This window comes from Gouania willdenowi, chromosome 17 (genome assembly GCF_900634775.1).
Source record: "Gouania willdenowi chromosome 17, fGouWil2.1, whole genome shotgun sequence".
Classification (NCBI taxonomy): domain Eukaryota; kingdom Metazoa; phylum Chordata; class Actinopteri; order Blenniiformes; family Gobiesocidae; genus Gouania; species Gouania willdenowi.
The window spans coordinates 8,364,126-8,391,974 of record NC_041060.1 but is presented as its reverse complement, the minus strand read 5'-3'; the positions used below and the strand labels follow the sequence as shown (position 1 = coordinate 8,391,974).

At 35.9% G+C, this 27,849-nt stretch overlaps 2 protein-coding genes across 8 annotated transcripts in view; one reads left to right on the top strand and one right to left on the bottom strand.

The window, feature by feature from the left end:
• Positions 1-1,378: 1,378 nt before the first annotated feature.
• LOC114478868 (LIM/homeobox protein Lhx8-like) lies at positions 1,379-10,275 on the bottom strand. Of its 3 annotated transcripts, none has more exons than XM_028472179.1 (8): positions 10,188-10,275; positions 8,291-8,437; positions 7,302-7,423; positions 6,325-6,545; positions 5,628-5,734; positions 4,189-4,284; positions 2,052-2,229; positions 1,379-1,780 (listed from the first exon to the last, which is right to left on the bottom strand). In XM_028472179.1, exons 1-8 carry the CDS (start codon positions 10,197-10,199, stop codon positions 1,713-1,715), a joined length of 951 nt encoding a protein of 316 aa, XP_028327980.1. In that variant the 5' UTR covers positions 10,200-10,275; the 3' UTR covers positions 1,379-1,712. The 3 variants fall into 3 exon arrangements, with proteins under 3 accessions (XP_028327980.1, XP_028327981.1, XP_028327982.1); XM_028472180.1 differs by having other exon boundaries at positions 6,325-6,542; XM_028472181.1 differs by having other exon boundaries at positions 1,718-1,775.
• The window catches only part of LOC114478866 (microtubule-associated protein 4-like), a 126,117-nt gene continuing 103,119 nt past the window's right edge, over positions 4,852-27,849 (top strand). For 2 of the 5 annotated variants that reach the window (XM_028472175.1, XM_028472173.1), the window contains exon 1: positions 26,411-26,572. The gene's annotated coding sequence lies outside the window, so the exon portion shown is untranslated. Of the gene's footprint in view, positions 4,867-26,409; positions 26,573-27,849 lie in introns of those variants that run through there. The other 3 variants (XM_028472174.1, XM_028472176.1, XM_028472178.1) reach the window with 3 other exon arrangements.

Below are 27,849 nucleotides of genomic sequence, written 5' to 3'. Positions count from 1 at the left end.
TTACCAGCTTCCACATACCCCAAGTGTGTGCATCCATTATTTTAGACTTATTTGGTGTTTTGCAAAGTGTTTATTTTAATTCATTTAGCCCGGACGGCACATTTGTGTTTACCCAGAAATGAAACCTATTCAGCTTTTGACCTCAGTGTGAGGTCTTCTTACCGTACCGTACCAATGAACATGAAGTATGTAAAACTTGGGATACTTAGGTGCACGCGCGATAAAAAGCTATCATCAGTGGATCGAAGGTTACACGAACTACCATGGTAACCACCCGGAAGATAATGATTTATTCACCCTAATGGGTGAAATAAGCCGGCGTTTGAGGAATATGAGCCTGTTCTAAAGGTGACCTTCAGTGACAATAGTGGCTTAAACCACCCGTAATTAGTCACTTTTTGGTCGCTTCAGTGACTTGACGAGCGGGGAATAATATGAATGTGTCTGTAGAGATGTGGCAGCAGCATAGGATGACTGTATAGTGAGCCCTCCCGTTACACTGGCTATAAAGACAGTGACTGTCACTTCATATTGCATCATATGGTTACAGTAGCAGAATAAGTAAGGAAGTGTGCTTGAAAGCATAAGGTCTAGGAATCAAACCCACCACAGGCCACTTTTTTTGGATGTCTTTAAACATTTAGATTTAGCATTTATATATAAGATTTAGCATTTAGATAAATCTGTAACATATCATTTAGATTTTAGGCTTTCTTTTACTTCTATATATGTGTTTAAATATTGTGTTAAATGTAGGAAAATGTGCTGAATATAAGAAAAGTGAGATAAATAATGAAAATGTGTTAGCTACAACTTTTATACTAAATTTTTACACTTGGCACACCATAAGAGAGAGACACACACACAATAAAAATATACCAAATTAGTAAAATAAAACCAAAAATGAAACAATATTTTTACAAAAAGTACACAAAACCGAAATGCACAAAAATATATCAAAAGGATTTCAAAAAAAATACACGACTCCAAAATACATACATTACAGAAAAAAACACCTTACGACAATAAAAATATGAAAGTCAAAATACACTAAATTAAATATTTATACTAAAAATATACAAAATGACTCCAGAAATGTACAAAACACCAAAAACACACAAAATGACTCCTGAACCACACTACAATGGCAACAAAAAACTATAACTATACAAAAATACACAACTCCAAAAATACATGCATCCTTAACTCAATTTAAATGTTTTAGAGCATTGAATAAGAGTACATATTTTAATTAATTTTCTCTTAACACAAACTGTTCACATAAATAAATCGATCATCCTGTTTAGTATGTTCAAATTTCTGATACATCATGAACAAAAGCATGGATGCACTTTTGACATCAAGGTCTCATTTATAAAACTGAAAGTAAGGAAAGATAAATGTCTTATACATCTACCATCCCCTGTGTTTCATGTGCTTTATGACTCAATCCTCAAATTTCTCCACAAAACTTGGAAACTTAAATCTTCCGAGGTAATTAATCAACAAATAAATTGTTCAAATGTGGGGGAAAATAAAAAAAACCATATCATGGAAACTTATTCCAAAATAAAATAATTTATCATTTAAACAATGTAGTTTTTTCATACTATACAAACTAAACATTAAATATTCTATGTTTTATACATCATTAGCATTTAGTCCTTGGTTCCAACAAACACCAGCTTGGTTCTCATGCATTGAGGTGAAATTCAGGCCTGGCTCACAGGTAGTGGATCAGGCATCACTGGTTGAAGCAACATCTGGTCAGAGGACTGGACTAGAGGAGAAACGGTACAAAAAAAAAATAAAAACCATTTCCTAAAGAAAACTAGTTAAATTGTAGGTAAATCTTTGAAATTCAGTAGAAAAAGGATCAATTTCAAATTTTCCCAGCAGTTCTTCATAGCTGCACTTATGTAACATATGATTGAATGCTATTGGGAAACTGTCTGCATGACAAATGCTCATACGCTGTCAATGCATCATCTATGATAACATGATCAATCATCTAGGCTCAGTTAGTAATGTCATCCCTATGTTTCTCTTACCATCCACATAAGTGAGAGAATTAAGGAGCGGGGTATCAGGGGAAATGTAGGCAGCGTACTGCAAGTCATCAATCAAAGGCGGCGTCAGCTGACCAAAACCAGGTGATGTCATCATGGATGAAGGAGTCGTAGGACTGATGTGCTTTTTCTGACGAGCTCGGCAGTTTTGAAACCAAACCTGAAAGCACAAAGATTGCTTTAAAACTAATGTCCTTTAATAATAGCATTTTGGATTTAATCTTAAATTCAAAATGTACTTTTTATAATTTTCCCCTCATTGAGAAGCAAATCTGTGACTCCAATCTAGATGAGAAGTGTTGAAACTTGGACCTGGAGGGACTCAAATTGAGTTATATAGCTTTCCATGCTCCAACACTCCTGGAAGTAGAGCTAGGCAATATCAATAAAAATATGTATATATCTGTATCCTTTATTGTTTTTATATTCTTTTTTCTATTCATATTGTTCTATTTATTTATAGCTCATTGCACTATTTTTCCAGGTGTCTTGTTTTTTTTTTTTTCTGTGTTGCCTTCTGCTGTCTTTTATTGCACTTTTTGTATTGAGCTGCATGACTCCCCACTGCAGGATGAATAAAGATTCTTTTTTTTTCAAAATGCTGATATACATTATTATTATTATTATTATATTTATTAATTTGTTTAACTCAAAGTCTTACCAGAAAGACAACTCTTGGTTAAATTGGCTGAGGCTAAATTGAGGCCAATTTTGACTTTTTCTCCTATAAAGGCTGTGATACACTGTGCAAATTTTTTTAATCGTTGTACTCATCTCCTGCTCAAACTGTGTGACTCACGTGCAGAGCCTGAATGTGCGCAGCTCACGATGCATATTCTCACACTGTACGGACAAACACTGACACGATCCGACTGCTCACACTGTACGTTCATACACGACACATCGGGGTCTTGTTTCCGGAAATGCAACGTACAAATTAGAACTATGAAGCTTTGCCAATAAAATAGACGAAGAACAAAAAGAACCTGGAAGTGGCGAGACACTAGCAAATATCAGCCTAAAGAGCTTTGAAAAAAAAAAAAGACTGCGATGTGATGGACTAGGAGCTGGCTTAACAGATGTGGGCAGTACGGTCCGTAAATTTTACTGCTTTCCTACGGTGTTCGCACATGTGCAGTGTGAGAGTTTAAGGTAAGCTGATGTGTGGCACTGCTTCCACTGTGAGATACCCTCACGAGGAGCGACTGGATTTCAAACAGGTTTGATTTTCTTACGACCATACAATTCCTGATCGGGAGCTGGTCGTCAGGTGTTAATTGCTTCTCGTGACCCCATGTATATTACACGATGCACAACACACGATCTAGCGGAGACTCGCACGATCCAACAAAATAGATGCACAAGTTGAAAATCGGCTCAAAATGGGCCAAAAATCACACTGCATGCCTGCCTAGGGACAGCATGTGTGAGTGACTTCTGTAAAGGCTGGCATACACTGTGCGATTTTTGGCCCATTTTGAGCCAATTTTAGACTTGTGCGTCTATTTTGTGAGCTGTGCACATTCGGGCTCTGCACTTGAGTCGCACAGTTTGAGCTGGAGCTGAGTATGAGTGGGAAAAAAAAAAAAAAAAAATCGCACAGTGTATCCCAGCCTTAATGTGGCTTGTTTAGAGGAAGGTCTGGGATAAGACGCACTAATAGATCCATGAACTGTTCCATCATGCTTTTCTGAGAAATAGCAAAATCAGTGACTTGTAAATAGAGTGTTTTAATACAAAATAAGCTATAAAATGTAACGTTATAGGCAATATTGTAATTTTACATTTCACCAAGATGGAGATCTCGATACATCTTGAACCTCGATATATATCGTCTGTCCAGGCCTAAGGCTGATTATCTTGGTTTTTGCAGAGCTCTTTGACAAAACTGCAGTTAAATGCATCTTGCAGCAGACCGTAGGATTCACAGCCCATGGATCAGATACCTCTGAACTATAGATGAAAGATTCTCTTCAGATCATAGGACGGCATTGTTGGGGGTATTTTCTATTTGTAAATGTACCTTCAGTGATTTACAATCAAGAGATTATCATACCCAAATACATTTGTTTTGGGCTTTAGTTACTTTTACTTTTTAAGGAATCAGTTGCTGCTTTACCTGAATGACTCTGCGGCTCAGACCAGTCTTCTCTGACAGCTCCTGTAGAGTCTGAGAGTCTGGGTTATTGTCTTCAGCAAAGTGGGACTGCATCACCTTCAAATGTAAAAAATAAGTAAATGAAAAGCATATTCACATGGAGGGCCAACTCTGCCATAATTAAAAATAAATTAAAAAATACCTACCTATATATGCCATTAATAAATGCATCACTTAATACTGAAATATATATGTATTTATTTGTGTCAGATGAGGAGGCCGCCCACAATGGCAACATTTTTTGCCTAGTGGTTGATCGATGAACGCATGGATCGACTGCACATGATTTGCTTTTCACAGGAATTGGTTTTGTATGTTATTATTGATGACCAGTGTTTGGAATTACGGCGTTTAAAATAAGAGCGTTTTTTTTTCAGTAACGGGGTAATCTAACTAATTACTTTTTACGCCGTTACAATGCCGTTAACGTTACTGAACGTTAAATGCGGTGCGTTACATGCATTGATTGAATAAACTGTTAATCGAAAGCACCCCTGGCTTCATACGCAGCTGTAGTGAGGAGGTGGGTTAAAAACAAGGTGAGTGATTATGATTGGCTAAGGTGGCGTCATGTTTCATGGTAGCCAATCAGAGCCAGTGTTTTTACACGTGTGCCAGCACACGCACCACACACACACAACAGATTAGATGAAGTAGCAGAGATGGTGAGCGTGGACCAGTCTGATGAAAAGTTGTCATTTTTAAGGTGGCGATACAAACACTACTTTAAATTAATGGTGGTCAAAGGCAAGACCGTGCATGTGAAGTGTAAATTATATCCAGGAGTGAAGACTTTGTCTACATCTGTTGTAAGCAACTCAAATTGAATGAAGCACCTCACGACAAGACGCATCTAAAAAAAAAAATTTCTGAATTCTTTGACACAGCAACTTTTTTTTTTTATAGTAACGCAAATAGTTACTTTCCTTGGTAATGAGTTACTTTTATTATAGAGTAATTAAATAACTAACTCAGTTACTTTTTGGAACAAGTAGTGAGTAACTATAACTAATTACTTTTTTAAAGTAACGTTCCCAACACTGGTGATGACATGAAATGTAAAGAAAGCTCAAACGCAACAACTACAGGCTGCCACAAGAGGGCACCTTTTATACAGGGGGTCGAAGAAGAATCTTTTAAGGGATGTTATATTTCAAACTAAAAGTCAATCAAATCATTAGTTATTACTTTTTGCCTTTTGGTGATTATTATTATTTGTGTTATTAATCAAGAGCAATGAATAAGTGCTTGTTTCCTCAGAAAAATTAAACTGGTAAAAAAAAAAAAAAAAAAAAGTGATATTCAAAGCACAAATCAGCACAACTTCTAAAGTGGTGATTAACAGTTATAATGCAAGGAAAAGAATCACACTGGTATCTGTATCAGAAGACCTCCTATACCTGTAGCTGGTTGACAGTGAAACAGGTCCTGGCCCTTTTGGCAGGCTTGGCTGCTGAGCTGGAGTCCTCTATGACCGAGCCTCTTTCTTCTGTTTTTGATTGCTTTTCTTAAAAAAAAAAAAAAAAAAAAGGTTTATACATGATTTCCTTCACCTTTAAAACCTCAGTGGCAAATGTTAAATATAGGCGCCCCTCATTGGCCAGTTTAGGTCACGTGATAGGTGCACCACGTGACTTAAAGTTCTGTCAGTTTTATTTTAGCTCATTTATTTTAAGTAACCTCGCTAACTTTTTTATTTTAGCCCCAACTCTAACCCAGGAAATACTTTAAAATGTTTATTTTTTTCGTATATGTATTTTTAAAGGTAGAATTTGTCATGTTAAATATGTTAAAATGAAAAAATATATGACAAAAGCAGGATTCAAACCCATGGCAGCAGAAGGAAGAATTCTTGAGTCATGCGCCTCAGACCACTCTGCGGAAATATACTTTACCAATAAGATTTACAGACAACTAATCGAGTAGAGCATCACTGCCCATGATTGATTATAGGCTTAATCAACCTTTTGATATCAAAAACTATTGTCTAACAATCATTGCTGCTTTGAAACATCTTTTTTTTTTCCAATCACTTAACTAATTTATCCATTTTATTCTGATATTATGCCATTATTAAAACTCATTTTATGACCTTACCGATCTCTTTAGCACGTTTGATGTTCTCCAGCATGATATCGTAGTGCGGGCGGCAGAAAACACGGCTCTCTATGAGTCCGCACTCCTCCCCTGTATAAAGCTGTCGCTTGCAAGTGTTGCAGGAGAAACAGGTTATGTGGTATGTGCTTCCTTTGGCCCGACGCACCCAGTCGGTAGGACCAATGTTACGGCCACAACGGGCACAGCGGGTCCCGTACCTCCTGTTGAAGAAGAGGAAAAGATGTGGAGGACCTACACAAATCAAGATATTATCCTTCATGAATACATATTAAGATGTGACAGTAGTTATTCCTAATACCTACGGTCACATTTAAGTGGTTTTTGCATCAACCTGAGCCTGATTTGTATGCTCGTTCAAATGAAGCCATGTGTTTTTAAAGGTTTCTTCTGTTTGAACTAGGGATGACCATTGCCAGGAATCTGACAATACGATTCACAATAAGATATATCCCCAATAAATCCAGATACTAAATAACACGATATACATCACGATATTACTAGATTACAAGTACAAAATGGTATGAAATTTAATTTGTCAAGTAATTAAATGGTAACTAACCAATATCAAAAACAAGTGGAATGTTTATCAAACTGTACATTTTTCCAAATAGTTTACTTTTTGCTTCTACAGATTCTGATAAGTTCTTAAATTAGAAAAATATTTAAAAGTGCCACCTACTGAATAAAAGTGCCCAGTATGTTTTATAAAAATAAACTTCCAAGCTAAAATGTATTGAGGTAGTTTAACAAGGTCTGATGTGGTTCACTGACACCCAGTGACCGTGCCTTTACGTGCCATGCATACATTAGTGCAATTAAATGTGTTTTTTTTTTTTTTTTTTGGTTAAAAAAATCGATTTGGACATTTTTTGGTTCGATTTGATTAATCTCGTGGCCAAATATCGCAATATATCGCCAAATCGATTTTATTTCTTACATCCTTAGTTTAAACTTACCTAAAGTAATCAAGCTTGCAAAAAATCTGTTTGTCTTTGATGTAACAGCTCACATGTCGCCCCAGTGACGTGTTGCAAACACTGCATGTGAGGCAGTGCACATGCCAGCACAAGTTGTTCACCTGAAAATCAGAAATTTGACATGGTCGCTTGTGTTTTATCACATCCAACGAAGACTATGATAAAACAGTACTACAGTTACACCAAAGGAGAAAATACCAGTTCAACAATTGTCCAGACAGGAAAAAATAGGAATAATTAGGAATAGGAAATAGGAATAATTCAGTAAATTCTGGCAGTAAAAACAGCTGCAGTTGCATTTATTAGCAACCTAGAGAAAAAGTTCTAAAAAACTAAATCTAAAATCAACACATTTTATTTAGACCAATTTATTTAAAGATTTTCTTTCTAATATCAAACAGAATTCCATAAATAACACGTCTTGTTCAAGTCTCCTTTAGAGATTAAATGCTTTTAGCTCTCTTAGAGAGAGAAAAAAGTCATTGATTCCATTGAGAAAATGCTGCAGAAGACACAAATGCAAGGTTCTAACTCCTAGGTTTCCAAAGTGAGGTACGGGTACCCCCAGGGGTATGCAAATTTTTCATAGGCTGTAATTTAAAAAATGAGCGACAACATTGGAAACTAGAATATAAATAGACAAGCAGTCAGGAGCTTCCATGCATTACCACAAATCGACAAATGTTTGGTAGATTTATTTTTCCAAAATAAGACATATATAAATCCAATACATCATTATTATTATTATTGTTTCTCACTGAAAATGGCAGGAGAAAAATCATATAATTTTGAATGTTTAATTATTCTGTGCTTACATATATTATTTTAACGAGATAGGTCAAAGACTAATTTCACTGTAGGGATACATTGTACATGTCTTTTTAAGTAGAGTAGGGGCTACATGGCCTCAGGGTTAATATCTTAAAGGGGTACGGGACTGTCAAAAGTTTGGGAACCACTGGTCTCACCTTAAGGAGGTATCGGTCCAGAATCTCCATGTCACAGGAAGCGCAGAAGCTTTTCCCCTGAATGGTGTAGTCAGAAGAAACAGACGAGGACAGGGAGGAGGGGGAGAAGCAGTCGTCTTCAAAAAACTCATCGGGGCCAGATGAGGTCTATCAAACAAATTCATGCCATCAAACTCCACGCAAACACATTGTGAGCAATGTGAGATTCTTGTACATAATTAAACTATTCTTTTAAAATATCAGTTTGCTCCCCAACTTTTTTGAAACTGAAAAGTTTTATGGCTCTGACAGCATTAAAAAATAGATTCTAGATTTCTTAAGAACTTTGAAAAGTTGTTGACAACTTTGTTTCCAAATGAAAACTGGACTGAAAGTTTACTGTAGAATATTGACAGATATATACCTGTATGTACTAACAAACACAAATAAAAAGGTCTAACATTTATAAAACCAGAGGTAGTTCACAGAATAAATGCACACAAAAGGCAGAGCATGCTGTAAAAAACTAATATCAATTACTTATTAAATGTAAATATATTTGTGAAATGCTTTTTACCTATACAGATAAAAAAAATTTTTTTTCTTTGATATGCATCCAAAGACAACTCTGAGTTCTATCAGTATAACAATAGTTTATTAGATTTGCACATATTTGAAAATATATATATATTTATTAGACCCGGGGGGGCATATTACAATAAATTAAATAACTACACTACAGCTGATAAATATTAACGCATATTTCCCAAAATAGCTTTGAGACAAAGCCTAATCAATAAAGTGGAAGTTTACATAATTCAGAAGTTTTGTCTGGAAGCTAATGATTAAAATGGTGAGTTATTGTCACTCATATCTCACCCTTACTTTCTTCCTTAGTTGATACATATTTCCTTTAAAGGCTCCGGCGTTAAACCAAAAATAAAACAATAAAATAAACCACCTACTGTGTCAAAAAACAAAGGTCCCTCTAGTTGAGTAAAAACTGCTTCCGGCTCGTGCGTCTCACAGTCTGACATGATGCTACACCGACGCTGAATTAAAGCACGTGCTCAAAAGAAAACAACATTTATCCAGGTTTTAGATGCTGCTGCTGCTGCTGTCATTTAATTGTTCTGGAAGTATGAATTTGAATGATTTTGTTACACGTATCCGGTACGTATAAAGAACGGTGTCAGTATTTTAAAAGGGCACGCGCGCCACACAGGTGAACGTGATTTAATGTCATTGATCTCAGCTGTTTACGCACGTGCTGTAATTGGCTGACGTTTACACACAACTGAAGCTCCGCGTCTAAACAGTATTTTATTTTATTTTATTTTGATTTTTTTTATTTTATTTTTGTATTTTTTTTATTTATGTATTTATTTTATTTTAATTAATTAATTTATTTATTTATTTAAAAAAAAAAAAAACATAAAAACTATTCATCCATTCATGGTAAATATTTAGGACAGCCTTAGGTATCCTACTAAGCAAATTTATCTACTAATACAGTTCAATAATAATAACAATAATAATAATAATCCTTTTGGAGAGGAAAACTAATTTTTTACAATAGATTAAGTTTTAAAAAGTTGAAGCTACAGTATATATAAGCTATATCCACTTTTATATTACTTTTATATTACTCCAAAATAGTCCTATAATTTACAACGAGACATAAAAATAGACGTGTTTATATTTGTAAAACAGTTATAGCCTACAACAAAAGGTAATTAGCCTTAGTTGAAAACCAAAAAAAACAGTAACAGAGAGGCTTTATTAACATGGTTTTATATATTTGAGGTAATAATGCAAAGCTAGCAAGAAATGTAATATTTTTATGATTTAAAAAAAACTATGAATAATGTGTGTTTTTAAAAGAACTGTTGCTTTAATTTAAAATGTAGTTACTCACCTTGATGTCCATCTTCTCCCCGCCAGATGTTCCACAGCTGTAAGAGACCAGCTAACCTCTGCTGAATGCTGTTCTACTCTCAGGTCTCGCTTGCTCTGGTGCAGCAGCTTTTATACAATGACCACTTGTTGAGAAATGAGATGGGTTGTTTCTTCTTCTTCTTCTTCTTCTTCTTCTTCTTCTTCTTCTTCTTCTTCTTCTTCTTCTTCTTCTTGTCATGATTTTTACAGTCACATTATTGATATCTATATATTATCCAGTAATTGTAATCAGTGTTAACTTTGTTGACAAAAAATTTTCATCATAGTTTTCGTCGACTATTATTCTTTAAGTGACTGTAACTAGACTATGACTAATAAAAAAAAAAAAAATACATGAGAACAAAAACTTTTCTATTAAAAACGTTTCTATTTTTGTCCACTAATAAAAACTAAACTGTAATGTTCTAATTGGACAAAATCCAATTACAACTAAGTTTCGTTTTTACAAGGTATCCTATTAAAACTATGTTTGTTACGTGGAAGGCAGGACAAGCTTTGATACCATCCGATATCAGGTTGACAAATGGTAATTAAAGCTTTAAAAAAAAAAAAGCATAAATTTGTATGCTTTATATTTTTGTTGACTACTAAATCATTAAGTTGACTCTACTCTTAAAAGATTAAGATTAAGATTAAATCGGGCTTTCGCCTTTAATTGGCCATGTAATGTTAGTACATTATTGGAATTTGTCTTCTGCACTTAACCCATCCCTGGGGAGCGGTCGGCAGCCATTTTGCGGCGCAGTTCGGGGTTGGGGGACTTGCTCGACATCCCACAGTGACGGCCCCGGTGAGGCTTGAGCCGGCAACCCTCCGATTACAAGCCCAGCGTCCTTAACCACTAGGCCACCACTCCCCCTAAATATCATTTAGTTAACTAAAACTAGACTATAATTGAAACAGACAAAAGACTTTGACTAAATCAAAGATTGTGTTATGTAATTGTATTTGGCTATTGAAAATGGCCAAATTCTCATTGGAGTTCTCTTCCGCAACTTCTTTGTCCTAGAACTCCTCCTAGGCTGTTAATGCTGCACTAATGACACGTATGCCATCTCATATAGAGGCAATGACAAGGATGTGCAATTGACCTTTTTTGGAGCCAAAATGTCAAGGTCAAGGTCACGTCAAGTGTCAAAAACCAACATTTTCCGTATCTCTACGAATATTTATCGTACAAGTTCGATGCTTACATTTATGAAAAGCTCATCTCAAGTGGAGTATTTTATTTGATTAGACCGAAGCTGTACGACCTACCAGTAAGAAGATCGGTAGGGGTCAAAGTTCATGACGTCGCCAAAAAAATAAACAAAAAAAATAAATTTTTTTCCCCTATAACTTAGCCCCAAATTCAGATACAGTGCTCAGACTGGTACCATTGAACAACATTTCCTTTCAATGTGTGACCTTGACCTTTGCTCATGGTTATATTTAAGGTCAAGGTCAGCCTTCTGTTTCTCCTGCATTATTACTTTCAATTTAATTAGTAAAAACATAAAGGGACATCACTCAACAACAAAACACACACAAGAATACACCTATATTGTTTCTTTAAAATACATATTAATTCCTGTTCTGTGAATGCTGAATACTGGAAATTGTTTTGAATATATTTATAAAAAATCTGTATTATGTTTCAAAATACTTCTAGTTTCCATAAACTTTCTTACGTGGTGTATTATTGCATTTCAATATTATGTTTCAAGATAACGCATCAATAAATGCAGTTAACTTTGCTCAAGAATTGTTAAAGATTACAGTTATTCTTATGTTTTACCATCAAAAACAGCAACATTTGCTACATTGCAAGAAATGTGCGGCTTATATTTGGCTACATCTCTAGAAATAATTATCACAGAATTTTGATGCTTACATTTTTAAACATCTTATATCAAGGGGAGTTTTTTTTTTATTATTTAATTTGCCTAACTTGTATAACCTCCCACTTGCAACATCAATAGGGGTCAAAGTTCATCACTTCACAAGAAATACAGTTTCACACATAACTTGTCTACAAATCCAGATACAGGTTGTCATTTTTGCCAATTGTTTCAAATTGCCAAATATTCGCCTTGCGAATACAGGTCTTGCCTAGTTACATCATGCACTGATTGCAATAAAGCAATGTTAGAACACATAGCAGCAAGAATCTAACCAAGACATGCTACTAAAAACGTATTTTGTATATGATGTTCTTTCTAAAATAAGGGCTTAGAGTTTGTGATACTTTAAAAAATAAAATAAAATAACTTTATTTTAAGTTCTTCAATTGAAACAGAAAGTGTTTTAATAAAAATATTAATGTAGTTAATGAACTGAAGTTAATATTTTGTGAACTCGCCCAATAGTGAAAAAATGAGTTTTTTCTGTCCTAAATAGTTTTATGTGTGGCTGATTGAGTTTTTCCACTGGTGAAACATTATCAATAAAGGTTAAGTATTTTAAAAGATCTGACTTTGACTTGACCTCTGACTTTTTTAGTCTATTTGGCACGGACAGTCACACAGAGTACACATACGAGTTAACCTTAAACACTATTTTCTTTTTTCTATTTATTTTACAGAAAGTGATGCAGGTCTGTTCTAAAAACTTTTAAGAATCCTTTCCCTTGAGTCGCTTTAAGGTTCAGTTATCCTGGTTTGACTTTATCACTTTTCTTCATCTTTTCCTGTGCTGTCACCAGGGACGTTATGAAAACAGTCCCAAGTCACGTCTCGGGACTGAATTGTGTTTAGATATCCACTTTGGATATCCCTACCGTCTGACCAGCAGCAAATGGCGTTAATGTAATCTGTCAAATTTAACCGAATGTTTCATGAATAAAATACCAAGAGTTGAGTTTGAAAGTGTTGGAAATGTGCATTAATATATGCACACATTCAGTGTTGGACTACAGGCTGATATGTTCCCAACCTCTGAATATTGTTATGTGTTTATAAGTCAGCCTGTCTTTAGGGTTCGTGAGCACTGGCACTGTTTGTCGGTGGGTTTGGTTTCCCTCTTCAGGCAAAACATCCCAGCTCCTCACAAACACTCAGTTGTTTTGGGTTTAAAGTATAATGGTTGGTTTAGTTGGGATGTGTGAAGGCTTTTCTCAGGGATGAAGTACAGTCGCCACCACTCAGTGATTTTCCTACGTGTGTTTGTGTTTCAGTGCATTACTTTGATCAATACAGCCACTTTGAGAATATCTCTTCTAGAGTTTTTAAAATTTGTTCACAGGTGTTTTGTTTATTTATTTCTCTCTTAGCAGGATAACGCCAAAACTACTTAACAGTTTTTGACCCTTTGCTGTGAAAGATTCCATTAAATTATGCAGGGGATCTACATCAATATCTGGATCAGTTTCAAATATCAAAAAATCTCTATTACTTATCCTTTGTGAGATTTCAGAAGTTCATATATATCAGTTTGTATTTGATTGATATTTATGAAATATGACTCAGTTACAGTATGTCGGGTTGGTTTCTCAATTACTCCACTGAGTTTCATCAGCATCAGATCCGGATTGTGCATTTTATTGCGATTTGATGAAAATATGGTGGTGCCCGTACACCAACTTCATAGTTGGTTATAAGAAATTTCTTGCAAGCCTTTGAAGTGTAAATGATTGTCGTACCACCCGCCATTGATCATCTGGATCATTCACTGCAGGTTTGAACTCTGATTGCTCAAGATTTGAAGTACTTTGTTTTGCGAACACTTATATGAAGAGTGCTTATAGATAATGATAGTTCGGTAATGCTGGTAATATAATGCAGCACCTAAAACCCCTTCATTTTTTCATCATGCATTGGAAACATTTAAGCTTTTTCTTTCAGTTCCACACTCTAATTTTGCATAATTAATGTGCATTTACTTATTTTCATCGTGTGTGCCTGATAGCTGGAATTTTGAACTGAAACGTGTTGTGTGTGTGGCTTTGATTCACGAGTGTCGAGACGGACATAATTGTTCTTAATGTGCTTTTTGTCTGTGCCGCACCATGGCCTGACACTCAAACCGTGATGAGACTCTTATTACAGTGCACATATTCTCCTTCAGCGCTTGTGTCAAACATCTTATTCAAATGCAAACATGATAGAGGATAAGGCTCGTGTTCCTACTCTTTCCACACAAAGACGAAACATGAAACAGAAAGTCCAGAGCTGTCGAGAAAGCTGCTATCTCAATCACTTCAAAATGTCTGTATTAAAGCCTCCATTCATCACATGAGGGCTGGCACAGCGGCTAATGCTACAGTCAGTCAGAGTTTTATGTTTGGCTTTTTCAATAGTTTTTTTCCCACTGCTTAAAAACTGACTTCAAATATATATTTCGAAAGTTTGGTCACTGCTTAACAGAATGACAGATCTGATGGAAGAATGTCTGGGTTTTATAGAAAATCACTTCACTACAAAGAGCACAAAGGAGTTCACCTTTAGATTTCCTACATGCGTTCAGTGTTGGCGAGCGTTAAATAACACACTTGTTTAATGTGAAGGGAAAGGTTTAAGGCCAAGAAAGTCTCCAGATGTTAACGCTTATAGTCAAATCTATAGCAAGAAATCTATCGCCACCATAGATAGATAGATTAGATTGATTGGTGTAACATTTCAGTTTTATGTTTCCACCATATCAGGTGGTGAGAGAGCAAACATTCCCAATTACATCAAGACAACCCCTTACTAGCAAAACAAATGTGTAAATAATAACTAAACGTATCCATATTTACAAACCCTTTCCAAAAAACTTGAATATCATGGAAGATTTGTTTAATTTCCATAATTCCATTCAAAAAGTTAAACTTGCATAGATTATAGATTCAGGGCCCACAATTTAAACAATTTCAAGTATTTATTTGTTTATTTTTACATAATTTCGGCTTCCAGCTTATAAAACCCTACTGTGCAGAAATCATCATTTACTTTTCAGTTTTTGCATTAAAAAAAGAGGAGAAGAAGGACTGGACTGTTGGCCAGTGGTCCAAAGTCCTTTTTTCTGATGAAAGTAAAGTATGCCTTTCATTCGGGACTCAAGGTCCAAGGGTTTGGAGGAAGACGGGTGAGGAACAGAACAGAACATTGCACCTCAAATCATGACTGACTGGATATTTCACACTGGACCTCAAGCAGCTTGGGTTCTGTTCCTCACCCGTCTTCCTCCAGACCTGGCCAACAGTCCAGTCCTTCTTCTCCTCTTTTTCCTGCAAAATCTGAAAAGTAAATGGTGATTTCTTCACCGTATTCTAATTTTTTGAAATCCTGTTTTTGTGGGTTTTATGAGCTGGAAGCCCAAATTATGTAAAATTAAACAAATAAATACTTGAAATCGTTTAAATTGTGGGCCCTTATATTTTCATCCCCAGCTATAGATGCTCATTTTGCAGAACAAAATTAGCTAATAGCATGATTCTGTAAACTCCTAAAAATGATGCCACAGCAGTATCCCATGGGCCTCATTAGCGTCACTGGCTAATGGCAAAATACTTGCATTATGCTGAGGAAGCACAAGCTAAAGCTGGATGAAGTTGTGCCCTCGCTAAAGCAGGAAATTATTCTATCATAAAGGAAAACTGGGGCTTTGTCGGCCATTGGGACTTAATGTGTTCCATTTAATCAGGTTTGGTTAGGTTTAAGTGACAGTGGCACTGAGCTCCTTCTCTGGTCCAAGCCAAACTACAGTATGTGGGGTCTCAAGGATCTGCTGTATTTCAGAGATCCAAATAAACTAATCAAACAAATCCATTTAAACAGATAAGTGAATATGAGTGATGTGTGAATTCAGCGTTATTTATATAGTGCAAATTACAACAAAGTCATCTCAGTGCACTTAACAAAATAGAAGGTCCATAGTAAGAAAGAAAAAACCCAACAAGAATGTGAATTTACAAGTATCAGATTTTCATTTTATTTCTTCAAAATTGATCATTAAAGTTTAAAAAAAAGAAAAGAAAATGGACTATGGACTATGGAAGCGCATTAGGGCCAATTTTGTAGAAGAAAAAGCTTTAAGGCAAATCAAGAGTAAAGTCAAAATGTCGAGAATAAAGTTGAAGGTTTGAAGTCAAATCTACAGAAGTGGACTAGGGCCGTAATGGATGATGTAAACCAAACTGTTTTATTGTTTTTAATAAAAAATAAAAAATGGTTGATCAGGAATATTAAATGTTGCTAAATTCCCATTGATGTCCAGGGTGTATGAGCTGTATTGTTTTAAACCAATACAAAGTATAATATAGAGGTTGCTTTAACTGAACTAGCAGCAGAATTGACTTTCATTGGGCACAGATACAGTTTAGTAGATTCAAATAGGTCAACAAATATTGAAATAAATCAAGTAAGCTAAATATTTTTAGTTGCCTATTGGTTATGCAAGATCCCATTTTCTCACACAACTGCAACCTTTTTAACATGACATTTTCTGTTTTTTTCTCTCTCTCTCTTCGTCTGCTCGTGCTGTCAAAGGTCAACATTACAACAAGTGCAATCTTAACATGACGTTTTCCAAACCCTTACAAAACGCTTCACTTTCATATGAATTACTTCCTTTTTTTGGTTTCTGCTACTTTAGAGGAGAGTTGATGTTTTATTAATAATGCTTACGAGACATATGTTTTTCGATGACTTCCACAGTTTTTTTAATACCAGCTTAAAGTTAAAGTCATATTCTAACATAAAGCGGATGTTTCTAATAAGATGATAGAATGAACGGGAATGGTTCTGCACAGAAGAAAGAGAAGCAGGAGTTCAAATTTACTTTGACGAGGAAGTTTAGCAGTTATTGAGCATCGACCAAAGAAAGTCCAAGAAACTTTATTATGAATGCACATGCTGTAAAGAATAAAAAGTTGACTTCACTTACTTAAGATATACAAACTATTTGCCTTAACAAAAAAAAAACACTCAAAGGTTATAATGTAATTTTGAAATTTGATTTAAGTTCCACTTTAAACTCATGTATTTAGTACTTCTGATTTTCTCGATTATTCCTGTGATGGTGAACGATAGGCAAAAATCAGCGACTGGGCTTCAGCCTATTCCTTTTCGAGCTGCTGGCCAATAAATTGTTATGTATTAAATAATTTTATTTTAGTTTATCAAACCGAGATAAAGTAAACTACAGCAGTTTGTCACTGTACAAAGTACAATTGGAAGTCAAATAGTGAAATCAACTTTTTGTAATTGAATACGTCATTACGTGGCACGTTTGTTTACGTGTGGAGCAAGAATATAACCATGTCGTCTGCTGTTGGCTCCGAGCTCAGGATGTTGTAAAGTACGAGTTGGAGATCAAAGCTGTGTCTGTCATCCAGCGAACTACAGAACAAAGGTTTGAGTTGCTCACGTTATTTAAGTAAGCATTCATCACCTCATCTGTAACCGCACACACTGTTATCAAATGATATCACAATCTCAACACACCCTTTGTAGCTCAACCGGATCATCGAAGAGGTCGGAGGAAGATTTTGGAATCAAATTCTGGCTGTGCATTGTTTACCTTTACAGTCTGTATAATTCTGGCTCTTTCCTTCCACTTTCCGTCCTCCAACTTTTTCTTAGTCTCCCTCATTTCAGAATCTAACTCACTCACACCATCCCCTGCTCCTCTAAACTCTCCCTCTCCATCTTTCCTCCTGCTCTTTTTGACACAACTCAGTGTTTCCTGTCCTTTGTGAAACCCTCAACATCTTGTTTTCCTCTTTCTATCCTGTTTTAAAACAGCTCCCGCCCCCCTCGTGTGGGAGAGTCACGCCATTGGAGGAAACGTGTGAATGGTAGCTGCTGAGTGACAGGTTATTCTGGGCCTGTTGTGGAGGTAAACATGGCGAGGTAATGGAGGTATAGACGTCCGGCCAGTCTGCTGGTGCTGGGCGATACTCAAACAATACTTTTTGGTCTCCTTCGTGACGGAGCGGTGACTCAGTGAGGGGTGGGAAAACTCATTTCACACAAAATACAATGTTTCAGCCACTGTTCTTCTATTTTACTTTCTTTAATGCTCACTTCAATGGCAGCTGTGGCTGTAGTTAGGGGCGTTAAACTCATTTTATTTCAGATTCCAGTTCAATCACATGTTGGTCACAGGTTTTAGGCGAGAAAACCAACAATTTCAACATTAATGTGACCAAGTTTTCACCTATAAATTAGACATTAAGTATGGAAGGCATCAACAATATCTAAGCAATAAGTGACACATACTTAAATGTCCTTTGGTTTATTTATTTTTTGTCCATGTTTTTTTAATTTGGGGAGATTTTGTGGAATAATTTGAGGAAAAATTGCAGGATTTTGGAAAAAATGAGAGTTCTTTCTACAATAATTTACAACTGAATTATTTGGTCATTTACTCAATGATTCACTTTCTCCTGTGGGCCGAATCGGATGCTCCGAAGAGCCAGATTTGGCCCCCGGGCCATGAGTTTGACACGTGTTTTAAAACGTAAAATTGTTACTAAACAACTTTTAAGTTATCTGTTAGGTAAGAGGATTAGGGCCAATGGATGGAGATGGAGAAAACAATTGAGGTCAAATCAAGAACTTATGTTGAAATGTTGACATTGAAGCTGAAATTTCGAGAATAAAGTTCAAATTTTGAAAATAAACTCAAAAGACAATATCATGATAAAAGTTGAAGGTTTGCTAATAAAGTTAAATCTACTGGAGCTGACTAGGGCCAATTCACCATATGACAAACATACAGCAGATCATGGCCGTCCACAAAATGCCGTGTATCGATGAATGCGTGAAACTATACTTCAAAGTTGGGTTTATTAACAAAGAGATGGTGGAGCATTGAGTCCCGACTGTGGCTATTGAGGCGCTACGGAAACAGATTAGGGCCAGTTTTAATGGAAACTGTTGAATTGGCACTATACATTTCTACTTTAATATTAATATTTCAACTTTAACCTTGAGATTTCGACTTTATTCTTGATCTGTCCAAAATTATTTTCTCCTTCAAAATTGGCCCTAATCTGCTTCCGTATATGTGTAATATAGACATGGGCATGTGTTTTTGTTGTAATTTTGTGTGTTTTTGTTGTAGTAGCCTATACTTTTGTTGCTTTGTGTAATTTTATTGTCATTCTTCTCTCCTTTTGTGTGTTTTTGTTGTCATTTTATGTAATTTTAGAATTTTTTTACATTTTTAGTTGTCCCTTTATGTATTCTTCTGCCCTTTGTGTGTTTTTGTTGTCATTTTATGTATTTACTTGCGAAGCCACACAAAATTAGCCCAGGCCACCAGTTGTAATATGTAATTTGAAAGTTTGGGTAAAGCTGCCAAAGTTTCAAGTCAAAAAGTGTTTCTGTATTTCGTTTATAGTTGCAGGCCTTTTCTTTCAGTACTTCATCTGTCAATTTGAATAATTTTTTGTTGTTGCATTGACATATTATGAAAACTATTGATTAAATGATTGGGCATTTTACATTCATCAGGGTGTAGCTAGAGGTCAACAGCTACTACAGGTCTGCATTACCATGAATCTGATGATACGATATATCCCAATATCCTGATACAAAACAATACGATATACATGGCGATATATCGCAATATCAATAATTACAAATTTCACCTTTACAAGTACAAAATGGTAAGAAATACAATGAATTTCATTTTTTATTTTTAAACTTGCAAGAACAAGTAAATGGTAACTAACTGTAATTTAAATACCAATATCAAAAACAAGTGGTAAGTTTATCCAACTGTCAAAAAATAAAGGTAATTCATTTGTCATTTTTAGCTCAAGGTGAACACAGGAAACCTGACAATACAGTCAGAGAAAGCTTATTTCTCATTTATGGAGATAAAAACTCTAAATACTATTTAAGTGCGAAAAGTCCCTTTATTAGTTTAGACAGAATATACAGCGAAGATAAATCAGAATATTGGGTAAATGCAACCCTCATAATATAGCCAACGAAACCTAAACCATATAGATTTGATCATTTCTAATGCTTGTTTGGAATTTCCGACGGTAAAATTGTTATTTTCTTATCTGTATGTATTGGGTTTCTATCGTGCAATTTGCTGTTCAGCTAATAGGAAACAGGTTTACATTACAAATTGGTTTGTAAGTATACAAACAACAGAGTAAAGTTAAATTTTCCTGGTGAAATATATACCGCACAAATGTTACTTAATGTAATTCTGTGTATACAATAAACGAAGGCCCATTTCCTCTCTGTATTTTCTTTAGTAGCTGAGATCCTGTATGTGTGGACAGTGGAGTCATTGGAACAATGGCAGGCACACTCATGCACAAACTTCCTCATCCCATTTAGGAGGAAATCTTACATTTGTCTCCCTCATATCTGTCTCTCAGTGTGTTTGTATGCGTTTGTTCTTTCTTGTGGAACGTCCTGGAGAGGTGTTGAAAAGCAGAGCTGGGACCTATTTAACAAAAACATCTGCATCATTTCTCACAAACATAAAGCCAAAGAGGAAATGGTGACGACAGAACATATAGTCTAAAGCAGTGGTTCCCAACCTTTTCAGCCCGCGACCCCCAAAATAAAAATAGCAGAGACCGGGGACCCCCACTGCAGCTGAAGGTGGTTGTCATGTGGAGACAGGGCCATCTATAAGGGGGAATAATGATGGTCCATTGTCCTATGAATCTGTGATAACCACATTTATTCCTGGATATCCACAGTTATCCAGGAAGTATATTGACGCGTTGTAAAATTAAATGTGTTAAAAGTTACCAAAAAATGTTGGAAAAGGTGGTAAAATGGGACAGAAATTGGTCAAAAATTACAGAGTGGCCAAAAAGTGACAGAAAAAAGGGTTCAAAGTGTCATAAATGAGGGGAGGGGGATTGGGGTAAGGTAATTTAAAAATGAGGAACAATTAGTTTTAGATTAGAAAAATTCTGAATGTGGTTAAATTGGCAAAAAAAAAAAAAAACAAGCATGAAATATGGTGAAAATAGGTTAAAAGTGACAACAATGGGTCAACATATCTGACATTGGGTGGGAAAAGAGGCGGAAAGAGTTTATAGGTCTTGAAAATGTCTTGAAAGTGGAAAGAAATGTGCAGAAAAGGCATTGAAATTTGATGAGGAAGTGGCAGAAATGGGAGTAATGCAGCAGAAATGCATGAAAAGGAGCAAAAATATGGCAAATAAAAGTGATGAAAATAGGTTAAAATATAGAAAGTTTGGTGTAGTTGCAGAAAAAGTGTAAAATAAGTAAAAATAGGCTCAAATTGTTCAAGAAATATTCTTAGTTTCTTGGAGGCATCTGGCAACCCCCTGCCATTGTCTCATGATCCCAAATGGGATCCTGACCCTAAGGTTGAGAACCCCTGGTCTAAAGAGTGAGACACAGCTTTCTCAAGAATTACTGTTGATAGGTTTGATGGTGGCGTCACATAATATCTTGACACATTAAATAACAGAATAAACTACAGATAAGTAATGTTTTTTTTTGTTTTTTTTAAATTCAAAGTGTGTGCATGTATAGGAGAAAATGTGGTATTTTTTTTATGTATTTATATCTTTTTTCAATTGAAAGAAAAACGGATGGACAGAAAATGCAGGCGTCACGTCATTGACCCATTAGTCAATTTTATCGACCTACTCATTTTACCCTCTAAGAAACCTTGTCCTCTAATGGAGGATCACTTTGATCACAGATCAATATATCTTCAGACAATAAATAAATAAATAAATAAAAATCTCAGCTCGCACAGCACCTGAATCCACCACTAGATGGTGATGAGTCTCTGTCTAAGATCACAGCTACTATTGGTTTGTCTTTCACTTTCACTAACTACTCTATGCCAGTGTTAATTTTGATCAGTGTAATGGCAGCTGTAGTATCACTTAGAATTTGCCTCTTTCCAAAACATTGTGAAGAATAGTTGAGAAAAATATCAATTAACAATATATTTCAATGTTTTTATTAACAAGATTAAAAATTATATTTATCCCCAGAATCGATTATTTTAATTATTATTATTATCATGGCTGCTATGTGGTCATAGGTTAACTCTACATCAGCCTTTCTCAAAGGCTGATGTATATATATGTGTATATATATATTTTTAAATTGAAGGTGTTTCTCAAACTGTTCGCACTCGACTCCAAAACTAACTGTAAGTTCTATGTAAGTTCAAATTGTGTCAGTAGGAAGTTTGATCATTTTTTTTATGGTTATTTGGCAACAATGCCTCATAGCTAAGCTGTCAAAATGATAAGCGCACTCAACAGAAGATGGATTGATGGCTCAAGATGGGGTCAAAGAAAAATAAATCTATCTATCTATCTATCTATCTATCTATCTATCTATCTATCTATCTATCTATCTATCTACCTACCATTCCAATCCAGAGGAGAGGCCTGTTTGAGGTGCTGAAGCAGATCGTTCCACAGTTTTGGAGCCACAACAGCAAACGCACGACCCCCTCTGAGCTTCTGTTTGGTTTTTGGCACCGTCAGGACTAAATGATCCTACCAACCAAGCAACCAAACAGTCAACCAAACCATATTATATAAATATACTGTATATATTTACAGTAAATTAAACAAACCAACCAACATACCTACCAACCTAACAATCAATCAACCAACCTACCAATCCATCAACCTACCTACCTACCAACCTCCCTACCCACCCACCTACCTACCTACCTACCTACCTACCTACCAACCAACCACCCTACCCACCCACCCACCCACCTACCTACCTACCTACCAACCTCCCTACCCACCCACCTACCTACCTACCTACCTACCAACCAACCACCCTAGGTGGTCCCAGATTTTTCTATTATTGGTTAAATGGTCCTTGGTCTGACAGTTTGAGAAACACTGCTCTCCATGGAACATTTTCGTGTTCAGTTGAAATAAATGACATTCATTTACTGATTGTGACGTGCATTGTTTTTTGAAACTGTGACTCATATACAGTATTATTTCTAGAAATACATGTTTTAACTTTTGTTTTTGGATGGGGAAAATAAGGAAATTAAAATTGCAAATAGCAAAAATCGAATCGCAACCCAAATATTCCGATAAAATCGATTATGGACAAAAGCACATCATCCCCCGCCCCATGGCTGAGTTTCGTTGTTTTGATGTCTTTTTTGTTCTCTCAGCATTGTTGAATGATTAACTTGGTTTTCTCACTGTAGACATTTTAGTGATGAAAACCAGCATCATAATTCAAAATAGATTTAGGCCAAATCAAGTCTGTTCTTCAGCAGAAACACTTCTGAAGGTTCTGAAGGTGAATGCTGTGGTTAGTGTATTCAGTTTGGTGCAGATGAGTGATGCGACAGTGAGCAGTAAGCAGAAATGTCAGACAGAGGACATTAAAGCAGCGAGTCAGCAGCAATACATATTGACCTCTCGCCCAACCATCATGTCATGTTTCTTACTACTGGCCTGCTGTCTCTATTTAGCCATTCCCCCCTTTTAACCCAGACACCCCCTGTACAGTGTCGCCCTAAATCCGCCTCCAATCTTAAAACTCTCTTTTCAACATATCCCTCCTTCAAAGTAAAATATTAGTGTTGTCAATATACAATATACAATAACCATAAACCCACCTCTGTTATGTTAAAATACATTTTTTTTTGCTCTTTAGATTAGTAGATAAAGATCAGATTTATCATTATGTTTGGCTTTCACCCACACAGTGCATACGCCCCAGCCTTTATGATCAAGTGGTTTAATGTGCCGACCAGTTTTACATGGTATATCCACTGTGTTAGTGTGTCAATCCTCCCAGTTTAAGCCCCAGCACTACAGGGGTTCACATCTTATTTAGGTCATCACATGTTTAAAGAGTTAAACACTTGGATTTATGCAGTCGGATCATTTTAGCTCCAGAAACTAGTGGATGTGGCCCAAATTTGTATAGATACAGTGGTGGCTTCAGCAGGAGTCAGCCAGTTCATGACAAAACCACACCCTTGATACATTTATTTATTTGAAATTAAGCTAAAAGCAAGCTATTCCATACAAAAAATAAATAATAGTAAAAAAATAAATATACATATATATATAAATACAGCATATATATAGTGAAATTATAATATCAAAGACATATAATCATATGCATATGTAAAAGAAGGTTGATTTGATTATTAAAGCACTTGCAAGCAGAAACAGAAAGATGGGTTTTCGATTCTGACAAAATGACAAAATGAAGAATTCTAATCCAGTTCGTCGCATGTCATTTGGTTCATTAATGGTTTCACAACTACATTATGACAAATCCTACTCTAGGAGACTCCCAGATGTAGCACTGCCCTTTCTGATTACAGTACATATTAGTTTCGAATACAGTTTTTAATATTCTAATTCATGAGATGACTGGTAATGGCCACAAATATACAGTTTAATGATTTTTGCTGCAAGAAGAATTATGGGTGAAAAGGTCACACTAAATGTAGTGACAAATGCAGACAAAAAAGAAAGAAAAAGGGAAAGTATGGATTTAGTTTAACTCGTGTCCACATTAGTTGCATAATACATCATAATTTGTTTAATTTTAATAACGCTTTTCTAATAAAAACTAAAAATAAAAATCAGAAAAACATAACAGAAAAGGATTTTTTCAAACAAATAAAATAATGGCATGTAAAAAAAAGGTCTACGTCATCATTTTTAAAGTTATATACAGACAAACATAAATACTTTTTGTTTCAAAAACTCCCTGTGATCTTGTTTTCATCATCAGTCATCACCTTTTTGCATATCTAGGAGCTATGGCTACAATCTGCTGAAACGAAATAGCTTCAGGTCAAAATGGTATATCTACGCAAGTAGATAAATACTCAAAAATCATATCAAAACCTAAACTGTATGCGTTATTTTGTTGACTATGCTTGTGCATTTGTTTGTTGTTGTACACACTGCTTTTTGACAGATTAGACGTGAACCAACCAAATCAAACAAGAGCCTTAATCTCACATAATCCTATAGAAACCAAACCTCTGTCTCACAACAATTCAGTAAAATAGTAACTCAACCAAAACAGCCTTCCCTTCAGTCCACTGTTTAAATGACCTGTTTCTCCTCCATTATTTACTAATGAAGAATATTTGTTATGAAAAGGGTTTCAACAAAATAAGGGGGGTTTAATAGTCACAATATATACTGTATTCTCCACATGTCGTCTCTGAAACAAGCATTCAACTTTTCATTGAAACATTACTTTATGATTGATATTCTGATAAATACATATTATTTTTTGGGTAGAATTCTTTAGTTTTTAGTTTTTTTCAGTTACGTACTAATTGCTTATTTCATATTCTGACTTAATTCCTGGGTATTCATCAGGGGTTTCAAACTCATTTTCCACTCAGGGGTCCAAATGCGCAGCAGTTTGATCTCAAGAAGCAATTTCAACATTATTTTCCTTGGGTTTGCGCTTCCACTAATAAATTATAAATAATAGATAAGGCCCTGACAATATCCAAGCAATACATGACAGATATCAGTCCCCACAGGATCTTCACTTCAATATATTTTTCATATTTTTGTGTCATTTTGGGCAATATTAGAAAAATGGAGAGCAAATATTGTGGAGTTGCATTGAATTTAGGACAATAGAGGGGCTGAGATATTTACAAGTGAACTATTTTGAGATGCACACAATGATTAATGTCTTGTCAAATTTATATTCTCCTGTGGGCCGATTTGGATGCTCTAAAGGGCCGATATTAGCCACCGGGCCTTGAGTTTGACATGTGCTATTCACCATCATATAAACCTCAAAATTAATTCACAGCTTTACTCTTTTTTTCTTTTTTTTCTTCACCTCCATAAAGACAATATTACCTGCACTACTTGTATATAATTTTTTATCCATCCTTCATACTTATTATTATTATTATTATTATTATTATTATTATTATTATTATTATTATTATTATTATTATTATTATGTTTCTGGTTGGTTTGTTTTTTGGTTTTTTCGCACTATCCACAAAGTCACATGCCCTGTATTGTTTTAAACTCTACTTGACAAAAAAAAGTATTTCAATCCATACTGAAATTAAATTTGTCTCCTAAATATATTTGTCTTTAAAGTCATAATCACTTTAATATTTAAATCATGCTAAAACCTAATGGGGCAAGTCAACAGCCAACCGGTTTTTACGACGGTCCGTGAAGGCATCAGCTGCTTCTGCAGCCAGTGCTTCCTTTTGATCCCGCTGCGTCCTGATTGGTCCGTGTTGCTAGGGAAGGGGCGTGGCTTGTGAGCCTGCGTCCTGGCACCAATTTGCTCTGCAAGCAGCGAAAGGTGGAGAGATTTTTCTCCATCACACACTCTCACTGTCTCTGTCACACACACATACACACACACACACAGCGAGTCAGCCAGAGAAACGGGCCGCATCCACACGGTGAGTAGACTATTATTATTGTTATTATCATTGTTAATGATAGCCATGTCAGCGGGTAACTCGTTGTTTTCCTCGTATCCCTCGTCAATCAAAGATGACTTCCTTTTCCCATCGACCAGCAGTGATAGTCTGACACTGGCCTATATTTAGGCTGCTATTATTGAGACCGGTCCAAAGACCCAGACCGAGGGGTGTTTTCCCCTCCTCACAATGGCAGACAGACTATTGGTGGGCGTGAGAGGTGCAGAAACGGGGAGGGTTTGTGTGTCATGCAGTGAATCCATCCACAGTCTCTTTGTTGTGGTCGTGCCGCAGTCGGGACGGATGGTGCACAGTGCACACCTCCATCCATCACTATATCACTCACATCACGTTGCTTTACCTCACTCATTATTCATGCCTTCATAAATAGACTCTGGAGGTACATTTTCTCCATTAAATGTTCATATAATCCTATTTATGACATCTAGATGGTTGTGTGTGTGTGTGTGTGTGTGTTTTTTTTTTTTTTTTTTTTTTTTGCAGCTGACTCAAAGACCAGTGATGTGTTTATTTAACAATAGTTTTCAGGAAGATGCTCTATAGGAACTAAGCCAGGCGTTATACAATTATACCCATCCTCTCCCTCCCCTTTCAGACACACACATACACACACACACACACACCCACACACACACACATACACACACACACACACACACACACACACACACACACACACACACACACACACACACACACACACACACACACACACACACACACACTTGATCCTCTGTCTCCATGTGGCTTAGGACACATTGTTCCACTGTTTTGCTAAAAAATCTCCCTCTCCGACTGGGACCAAACACAGCGCAGAAGCTCATTCTCCATTCAAATGAATAGAAAACAGAATGGAAACAAAGTCAATGTTCGTGTCTGCGAGTGTAGCATCGTTTTGTTGTGATAATGTGATGCAGCACTAAGGCAAACATTTTTTTAAACAGCCAAGACACGTGAATGTGTCGTCATGTAGAGCAGAGCTGATCTCAGGCCCAGGGCCGGCTTCTTCACAGTGTAAATGTCAGTCTGACATGCTTTGGAAATTCCAGAAGCTTACACCACTTTCATTTATTTACCAATATTGATGCCAAAAAACCAAAAAAAGTGGCAAAAGTGACAAATAAAGAGGCAAGAAGAAACCCTTTCCACTGTTTATTTACGTCGGCTAAATGAAACCTTAAAGATGATGCCCGCATAGAGGTTGCTGAGTAGTTCAGCTAGCATTTAGCATTTCA

What these genes read in the sequence shown, in the direction of transcription:
- LOC114478868 (XM_028472179.1), bottom strand. An exon ending in TGGACCGATACCTCCTTAAG is followed by an intron (nt 7,424 to 8,290) that starts GTGAGACCAGTG and finishes TCTGATTTTCAG; the next exon opens with GTGAACAACTTGTGCTGGCA. An exon ending in TGAGCCGCAGAGTCATTCAG is followed by an intron (nt 2,230 to 4,188) that starts GTAAAGCAGCAA and finishes TTGTGCTTTCAG; the next exon opens with GTTTGGTTTCAAAACTGCCG.